The sequence below is a fragment of the Procambarus clarkii genome, chromosome 48 (assembly GCF_040958095.1).
Source record: "Procambarus clarkii isolate CNS0578487 chromosome 48, FALCON_Pclarkii_2.0, whole genome shotgun sequence".
Classification (NCBI taxonomy): Eukaryota; Metazoa; Arthropoda; class Malacostraca; order Decapoda; family Cambaridae; genus Procambarus; species Procambarus clarkii.
The window spans coordinates 17,617,926-17,627,874 of record NC_091197.1 but is presented as its reverse complement, the minus strand read 5'-3'; the positions used below and the strand labels follow the sequence as shown (position 1 = coordinate 17,627,874).

The window sequence follows — 9,949 nt, the reverse complement described above, 5'->3', positions numbered from 1 at the left end:
TAATTAGATCTCGAAAAAGTTGTTGAAATAATCAAAGCTATCTCAAGTGTTGTCTTTGGTCTGCTTGCAGAGTGTGAGGCGACGCTGTGCTGAGGCCGCTAGGAGACGTCTTGGGCCCCGCCAGGAGACATCTTGGGCCCCGCCCGGAGACACCTTGTCCCCGCCGGGAGACATCTTGGGCCCCGCCTGGAGACATTTTGGGCCCCGCCGGGAGACATCTTGGCCCCGCCGGGAGACATCTTGGGCCCCGCCGGGAGACATCTTGGGCCCCGCCGGGAGACATCTTGGGCCCCGCCGGGAGACATCTTGGGCCCCGCCGGGAGACATCTTGGGCCCCGCCGGGAGACATCTTGGGCCCCGCCGGGAGACATCTTGGGCCCCGCCGGGAGACATCTTGGGCCCCGCCGGGAGACATCTTGGGCCCCGCCGGGAGACATCTTGGGCCCCGCCGGGAGACATCTTGGGCCCCGCCGGGAGACATCTTGGGCCCCGCCGGGAGACATCTTGGGCCCCGCCGGGAGACATCTTGGGCCCCGCCGGGAGACATCTTGGGCCCCGCCGGGAGACATCTTGGGCCCCGCCGGGAGACATCTTGGGCCCCGCCGGGAGACATCTTGGGCCCCGCCGGGAGACATCTTGGGCCCCGCCGGGAGACATCTTGGGCCCCGCCAGGAGACATCTTGGGCCCCGCCGGGAGACATCAGGAATTGTCCTTTCCCGAAGGACATCAAGGAACAATAAAGATATTCTACCAACAGCAAGTCGTGTGTGTGTGTGAGAGAGAGAGAGAGAGAGAGAGAGAGAGAGAGAGAGAGAGAGAGAGAGAGAGAGAGAGAGAGAGAGAGAGAGAGAGAGAGAGACAGACAAGATAGGGGAATGACGCTGGAAAAGATGATGCAATATGGAGACGCATATCGATTTATATGCTTCAACCTATATGTTGCGGATATATAAACATACATGATGTATATGATGTATGCTGAGGCAAGAAAACCGACTGATGCCAGTAGGTGTGCTGATGCAAGAAGGTATTTTGAAGCAAGAAAGTATACTGAAGGAAGAACAAAAAACAAACTACACACCAACACTCTCCCACCCCGCACACAAACGCACGCGCGTGCACGCAATATACATATATTACCAATCATTATTTAGGATTGAAATCAGACGCCATAAGATCTCCAGAAATCTACCAGTAATGAGTTCGGTTAATTTCATGTAGCAGCTGTTCCCAGGAACTGAAAAAAATCACTTTAGTGGTATTAACAGCCATATAAAAAATATATGATATTGTTCATTATTTACAAACTAGCAGAGATGTTCTCATCCACGGTCTTGTTCTCCTCTACTGAGTAGAGAACCTTCTCTAACTTGACCCCCAGAACCGCTGCTGACTCGTCTGCCCTGAACCTTAACTCTTTGGGGATGTGGAACACCCTGGAAATAGTCCTTGACCACCACTGGAGAGTCTCTTCAGCCATGGACAACGTGCTGTATAACATGTAACTCGCGTGGTCACTCGACACCACCGTAGCGTGGTACTCGACACCACCGTAGCGTGGTACTCGACACCACCGTAGACTGCTACTCGACACCACCGTAGACTGCTACTCGACACCACCGTAGACTGCTACTCGACACCACCGTAGACTGCTACTCGACACCACCGTAGACTGCTACTCGACACCACCGTAGACTGCTACTCGACACCACCGTAGACTGCTACTCGACACCACCGTAGACTGCTACTCGACACCACCGGAGACTGCTACTCGACACCACCGGAGACTGGTACTCGACACCACCGGAGACTGGTACTCGACACCACCGGAGACTGGTACTCGACACCACCGGAGACTGGTACTCGACACCACCGGAGACTGGTACTCGACACCACCGGAGACTGGTACTCGACACCACCGTAGACTGGTACTCGACACCACCGTAGACTGGTACTCGACACCACCGTAGACTGGTACTCGACACCACCGTAGACTGGTACTCGACACCACCGTAGACTGGTACTCGACACCACCGTAGACTGGTACTCGACACCACCGTAGACTGGTACTCGACACCACCGTAGACTGGTACTCGACACCACCGTAGACTGGTACTCGACACCACCGTAGACTGGTACTCGACACCACCGTAGACTGGTACTCGACACCACCGTAGACTGGTACTCGACACCACCGTAGACTGGTACTCGACACCACCGTAGACTGGTACTCGACACCACCGTAGACTGGTACTCGACACCACCGTAGACTGGTACTCGACACCACCGTAGACTGGTACTCGACACCACCGTAGACTGGTACTCGACACCACCGTAGACTGGTACTCGACACCACCGTAGACTGGTACTCGACACCACCGTAGACTGGTACTCGACACCACCGTAGACTGGTACTGGGCTCATTACCATCTCTCAACGCAGAGTGGTATCATGCTGCAACATATGGTACCATACCATATGTGGTACCAAGGTACAGAGTACACAGGTACAGTCTAGCTTTGCACTCAGATAAGCTACGCTTGACCACAAGATAGTCATCACTCATCCAGAGGCGCTATGACCTTGCAACCCTCCTCGTGCAACACCCTGCAATCATCCCCAGACCAAAGGGCACACCTTAGCCAACGACGTTAGTGAATAACGACGCATCGACCTGGAATTAACGTTACAGTTAACACAAATAATGTTGACCCTGCGTTAAACGTTACTTGAGCATTTGTTTGCGAGCTGGAATCCTTCCCTCACGGCCAAAGGCGTTCAGTGCCGTTCTTCAGGACTGGAAAACGACACCATCACTCTTATACAAGGCTATCACAGAGATCCGCACGTCTCCTGGAACTCTGTAACGCGGGGAATGGGACACCCAGGCCATTCCAGCTGCTATTCCAGGCAAGTCAATCTTAGGGAGTGATTCCTACACCAAGAGGTGATAGAGAAAACAGATGGGGACACACAAGTGCTGTCCACTAGGTATGAAGTTCATTGCTGATGCTTGAACTCTAGGAGACTTAAATGTAATCTTATGATTATACATTATTAATTATTATTATATGCGAACAAGCTTGCATATTATCTTGGGGGACCATTCAACAGAAAACTTCCCCCCTGAAGGATTCGAACCTTGACAGCCAGGGTTCTCTGTACCTTGGCGTGTCCAGCACTTGAACCTACATGGTTCATTTCCAAGTTAAAGAACATATAAATATAAATCCGATAGGACCATCTCTTCTCTCCTCGCTTGAGAATGAACCTAGTAGGTTCGAAACGTTGTGAAAATTTATAACAAGTACAAGTGCAATACATTCAACAGTTAACTTATTGTTTTAGTGAACTTGAAACAAATAAGACATTTGGAGAAATCCTCTTCCAATTAATCCAAGACGCAAGAACACTAGTCAGCGGAATAGAAGCCTTAAATAAGAAAATAATCATCACGAAATATGCAGTCATCTTCAATTAAACATTAATATATATATATATTATAATATTTATATAAAGTTGGATTGATAATTGACGTATAGTAATGGAGAATTACCGAACATGACAAGTTTCGTCAATTGATTATCCGAGTGATTTTGGCTGATTTTATTACGCTCTGATGGGAATTGCGTTGATGTATCACTTCAGCGTTTTTATCTCCTCTGACTGGCAATTACGTTGATGCCTCGCAATAAATTCGTTTTTGGCTCTGCTTTGCAGGAGGACCGAATACCCATGCGGCTACTGAACAGTCTTCAGGAAACGTCAGCCCTACCCAAGGACTGAGGCACTCTGCGTGGAAGTCGTGTTGGATTGTATTCACTGAAACAGTGGTGATGGAGGCAGCAGATGTGTTCTATTTGTCAATTTGGAGTACGCGAAGGTATAACGAAGGCTTCGAAATACAACGTCGACGCTTCACTTATGCAGAGAACTGCAGAAATGCTCGCCAGAAGATAAGGAAATTATGAAGATGCAACACTAAATATTATGCAGAAACAGCGATAAGCCAGTATGACTTGGAAGAGAGATGATGACCAGGGGTTGTGGTTTGTGGACGACGAGAAGGAATTGTATCCAGCCACTTGGACCATCGGGGATCGAACATGGACCTGAAAAAAAACGACGCCACCTCTGTGCCGAAGACTCCAAATGAATAGACACTAGAAGGGAAAGACAATTACAGGAATCGTTAAGACAAAAATAAACACAGAGGTGGATATTATTGACTGACAAGCACGAGAGGAGCGCGTGTATTGTCACACTCAAGTTGTGCTTCACCAAAACAAGATCTGGTCTCATTTAAATTTAGTCCATCTTCAAATTTAAAAAAAATATAAGTTTACTAGATTTTAAACAATTAAGGGAATGAATACCTCAACATTTAACTTGTCGAACACACACACACACACACACACACACACACACACACACACACACACACACACACACACACACACACACACACACACACACACACACTCCAGTGGCCTCGCAGCTGAGTGGACAGCGCTCTGGGGTCGCAGTCCTAAGGGCCCCGGTAAGATTCCCAGTTGAGACAGAAACAAGTAGGCAGAGTTATTATTTTTACCCTGAAGCCCCTGTTTACGTAGCAGTAAATAGGTACCTGGTAGTTTGACAGCTGCTACGGGCTGCTTCCTCTACTCACCTAGTTGTGCTTGCACGGGTTGATCTCTGGCTCTTTGGTCCCGCCTCTCAACTGGTGTACAGATTCCCAAGCCTATTGGGCTCTATCATATCTACATTTGAAACTGTGTATGGAGTCAGCCTCCACCACACTACTACTTAATGCATTCCATTTATTAACTACTCTGACACTGAAAAATTTCTTTCTAACGTCTCTGTTGCTCATCTGGGTACTAAGTTTCAACTTTTGTGTCTCCATGTTCGTGTCCCACACGCGCTAAAGAGTTTGTCTTTGTCCACCCTGTCAATTTCCCTGAGAATTTTGTAGGTGGTCATCATGTCTCCCCTTACTCTTCTGTTTTCCAGGGTTGTGAGGTTCAGCTCCCTTAGCCTTTCCGCGTAACTCCTTCATCTCGGTTCCGGGACCAGCCTGGTGGTCCGTGGTGGTGGACCAGCCTCTGTGTGTGTGTGTGTGTGTGTGTGTGTGTGTGTGTGTGTGTGTGTGTTAGAGAGAAATATATGTAGTGGACTTAAGAGACGAAAAATAGATTGGTTAAAAAGGCGGGGTCCAAGAGCTAATAGCTCGATTCTGCAGGTACAAATAGTAAATATTCACACACTTAAACAAGACAGAAGAGTTAGCGGGACATGATCACAACATACAAGATACTCAGAGGAATTGATAGGCAAGATAAAGACAGTTTAACAAAAGAGGCCCGCACACTAGGGGTACAAATAAAAATTCAGTGCCCAAAGGAACCAGAGAGACGTTATGAAGAACTTGTGTGTGTGTGTGTGTGTGTGTGTGTGTGTGTGTGTGTGTGTGTGTGTGTGTGTGTGTGTGTGTGTGTGTGTGTGTGTGTGTGTGTGTGTGTGTGTGTGTGTGTGTGTGTCAGTAGTTAACAGATGGAATGCAATAGGCCGTGATGTGGTGGAGACAGACTCTCTTAAAAGTTTCAAATGTCGATATGATAGAGCCAAGTAGACTCGAAAAAACTGTACACCAGTTGATTGACAGTTGAGAGGCGGTATCAAAGAGCTATAGCTCAACCTCCGCAAGCATAACTAGCCGAGTAAAAGTAGGCGAGTACACACACACAGGGAAAATGTGTAAAAGCACAATGTTTTCCATTAGGATATTGAGAACGATCTAATTCAATTTGAAAACAAAAAAGCCACATGCTAAAAGTTTAACAAATTTACATTTTTAAACGTAATATTTTTTTTTACTTTTCAGATCACCAGGAGGGAGAGAGAGAAAGACTATTTACCCACTTTTATAAGTCAGTGAGCAAGTGTGAAGTTGCATGAAACATATTTTCTCATACATGAAACGCTTATCAGATATGTCTTCCAAGAGCCACTAATTTTACGGAAATGTAAACAAACGGAACACAAATAAAAGTGTATACAATGCAACATTGAAACAGACAAGTGAAACAGTTGAACATATCACAAACTTTCATGCCATTTGACACTAAAATATGTGATAATCATTTCTCTACACGAAAACATATTATATCTGTCAATAACTCGAATCTATGCCGTTTTCCGTTTGGTCTTCAAATAAATTGCAATCCAGCAGAAGGCGCCGGATGTGTTTCCATAAAGCTGGCACATACTGTATCAAAGTGAACTCGGCCCAATGAAGCTACACGTAGGTGTTGTATAAGGGAAGGTACTCAAAGAGCCGACGTGCAGAACGCTTGTGTCCGACACCGTGAGACAGAGACGTCTTCTTGCGCCAGCCATTCGTCGTACACAGTGCCAACACGACCTACAAAGTGCCAACACGACGTATGGAGCAACGTACGTAAGTGCCATAGATACGTACAGTGTGTTCAGTCGACATACGCAACGATGCACGCATAATTAATAAGTGATGAACATCAATGCCACTAACTCACTCGTTAGATAATGAAGTGCATATCGGAGGCTGTGTCTGACAGATGAATGGGGATGCCGCCGTGCTGAGTGACCCTTAAAACTCCGTGCCAAGGGAACGTACATGATATTGGCGCAGGTGGCTATCACGAGATTGAATAGCACTTTACCAGGGCGAAAAGTGCTATCCACTTTCATAACTGAACGTTAACAGATCTTACTGCTGCGTATTGTGGCGACTCGTATTGAAAGAAAATGCGCACCTTTCATTCCCTGTTTACCTTCTATTAATATACTTTTTATTATTATTTTTATTGGGATTAGATCTTAGACGAAGTGTAACATCAGACTCCATTCTTAAGGCACTGCCAAGATGTCTCAGTATAAAAGAAGTTTGACTAAGGATTGCAATGACGTCTGCTCTGCGTTTCATTGGGACAGTCTCTTCACCTAATATCAATTTAAAAGACACAATGACACACACTTGGTGATTCGTCCGGGTACTTTTACACAAAGTATCTCGAGGGCAAAGAAAGAGAGAGATACAGACTCGGATCAAATTTCGGTACTGTGTACTGTTACCCAAATGGACACGAAGTCTTACATGCAGCCTTACACAGGACACACAGACTGTAGATGACATGCCCCCGTGGCCTCTACAATGAGGAGCACTCCGGCGGGTGGTGTGTACATTTCGGGGTGTGAAGACGGCTCCTGATCATCCGGACGAGTGTGAATACGGCTCCTGATCATCCGGACGAGTGTGAATACGGCTCCTTATTATCCGGACGAGTGTGAAGACGGCCGCTGATCATCCGGAAGAGTGTGGCCCTCACTGCACGTCGAGGACTGAGCGTGGACGTCTCCTAGGATGGTGACTCTTCACCCGTCATATGATGAGTATACTCCAGTCTTATAGCGGACTTCGTCAGTCTGGTAGGACATTAAAAATACAGGCGCTAGTGTGGGTGTGTTTGGGTGTTTGGGTGGCAAGTGGTGCAGGTGGCGAGTGCCCAAAAGTGTGCGAGTGCAAGTGGAAAGACGGAAAGGAGACTGTAGCCTGCATCGGCGCGGAATTCATCGATATCCCACGCAATCTTGACCCGTCCACACAGGTGTTAGACCTGAAGCACAATAACCTGCAGATCCTGCCTCGCGACGCCTTCGTCGACACCGGCCTGGTCAACCTGCAGAAGCTCTGGCTCAACTACTGCAACCTCAAGCACATGGATCGAGGCGCCTTCAACATGCTGGCCAACCTCGTGGAGTTGGACCTGAGCCACAATCTCCTGCGGTCGGTGCCTACCGCTGCACTCATCGATATCTCGGGTCTGCGGGAGCTTCGTCTCGCCAGTAACGCTCTCACTATCATCCCTGCTGATGCTTTTGCTCCCGTGCCAGATCTCGTACACTTGGACCTCTCACACAACCGAATACACAGCGTTGACCCGAAGGCTTTTCGATGTCTTTCCATGTTGGAAATTTTAAAGTTTTCCAGCAACATGTTAGTTCATTTATTCCATGAGTTCCTCATACCACTAAAAGCACTTCATGGGCTCAACCTCAACGAAAATCCCTGGAACTGTAATTGTAGTCTTCGGCCGTTGCGCCAGTGGATGCTGAATCATAAAATTTCCAGTGTTGTACCACCCATTTGCGCTCGACCTAAGCGCCTCAACACGCGAAGCTGGCAAACAATGACCCTGGACGAGTTTGTGTGTATGCCCCAAATCACTGCCATCACTCTGAGGGTCCTCGCCTCTCGTGGCGACAACGTGTCTCTCGTCTGTCGTGTTGAGAAGGACTTCGAAGTCTCCATCACATGGCTTCATGGAGACCGGTTTCTGAAGAACACGAATGAAGCAAGGCGCTATCGCGTATTGGATATGGTCGCCTCAAACAATTCAATGCTCATATCGAACTTGACCATTATGGGAGTCGCGCCGAGAGACCAAGGGACCTACAAATGCATAGCGGAAAACAAGGCTGGCCGTAGCGAATCCAGCCTGATCTTGAAAGTAACGAACGATATTACCGAGGTAAAGCTGGTGTCAATTGACAAAGCGTATATGACAGGTGGTCTTTTGAGCGGATTAGGTCTGTTGGTGATGATCCTCCTACTTGTGAGTTGCATTATTCACCGTCGGCAGAGAGTCCAGAGGTTTCGACGCCAAGAGGAAGACCGAGAAGGGAGGGTCGTGCAGGGAAGCACTGCTTCGAGCAAGCAAACAGGACCAATCTCAAAGATGCAACGGAAACCATCAGACTATCATGTTATTCCATCCGGTGATTCGGAGGCTCAGCCAATACATCCGGTGAAAACACGCGAGTCGTGGATGCCTCGGGAAGTCGTCAACGGGGGATATCCTCGCGCCAGTTACTTAGAAAATGGCAGGTACGACGATTCAAGCCTGGAGAGATATCGAGATGCAGTACTAGACGACCTCAGAGAGCAACAGGTGTCTCCGAGTTCCATATCCTACGTCGATCTTGCCCCACCTGCTCCTCCACCACCACCACCTCCTCCTACGGAGATTTCTAGAAGGCGCAGTGATCTTGGTGAAAAGGAGAGCCTTAAGAACCTAGAGTTCGAAACGGACATACTTCGGCGGGAGTGTAGTCCCACTGGATCTACGGTGTCGGTAGTGAGCAACGGCCAGCTCACAGATATCCTCAATCTGCCGTACTCACGTCGACGTGATCACCAGAGCTTCCAGGCGGTCGACTTCAACACCATCGCCAAAAAGTGAGTCCTTGAATCAAACTCTTATCTAGTCTAACGTGATGCCTCGATTGTCGTTGACAAAGCCCTGTAAATCGTTGGATTACCTCCCCCCCCCTTTTCTTGTAGTGGCTATTTAGACCTCTCTAGTACCGCTCTCGTGCGTCTTATTTATAATCATGTCTTAAGAGAGGCAAACTCTTCACTATTCAAAATATTTTATTTGTACAAATTATTATTTAAATGGAAGACAGTTTAACTGTATTTATATAATTTCAGAGTCACTCAAATAAAAATAGAAACGCTTGAATATCACTACTTATCAACCGTATAATGTATTAAATTTAAATCTTAGCCAAAATATACTTTACTGTTTCCAAATTCTAGCTATTCTACTTATCACTTTATTCACTTCCTAATCTGAGTGCTATACTGATTTATTTTCAATGTGTACACACAAAGTATGATAGCTCTAATACGAATAAATTACACTACTACACAGTAATTAAGTATGTGATAAATTATGGAATTAGATAATTAAAATATATGATATCATGCTTTAGCTGCAATGGGTTCACACGTCAAACAACTGAACAATTCGTGTATGTATTCTCAGTGTTGTCTGTTCCAGACACCGTCCTATGTTTTATGACGAGAGAAGCCGAGAGCGTGTGACCTATGATCCGTGTTCTCTA

At 47.1% G+C, this 9,949-nt stretch overlaps 2 protein-coding genes across 4 annotated transcripts in view; one reads left to right on the top strand and one right to left on the bottom strand.

The window, feature by feature from the left end:
- The window catches only part of LOC123752455 (uncharacterized), a 524,100-nt gene that overhangs the window by 492,422 nt on the left and 21,729 nt on the right, over positions 1 to 9,949 (top strand). For 2 of the 3 annotated variants that reach the window (XM_069302645.1, XM_069302646.1), the window contains exons 2-3: positions 5,886 to 9,278; positions 9,871 to 9,949. The exon at positions 9,871 to 9,949 is cut by the window's right edge and continues 8 nt beyond it. In XM_069302645.1, the coding sequence (XP_069158746.1) occupies positions 7,426 to 9,278; positions 9,871 to 9,949 (1,932 nt within the window). In that variant the 5' untranslated portion in view covers positions 5,886 to 7,425. The remainder of the gene's footprint in view (positions 1 to 5,885; positions 9,279 to 9,870) is intronic. The other variant, XM_069302647.1, reaches the window with a different exon arrangement.
- On the bottom strand, positions 43 to 657 carry LOC123752454 (collagen alpha-2(I) chain-like). The gene has a single exon (XM_045734504.1). The coding sequence runs from the start codon at positions 655 to 657 to the stop codon at positions 43 to 45; it is 615 nt and encodes a 204-aa protein (XP_045590460.1).

Bases quoted from the DNA above. Each gene is read 5' to 3' on its own strand.
- LOC123752454 (XM_045734504.1), bottom strand. From the start codon at position 657: ATGTCTCCCGGCGGGGCCCAAGATGTCTCCCGGCGGGGCCCAAGATGT.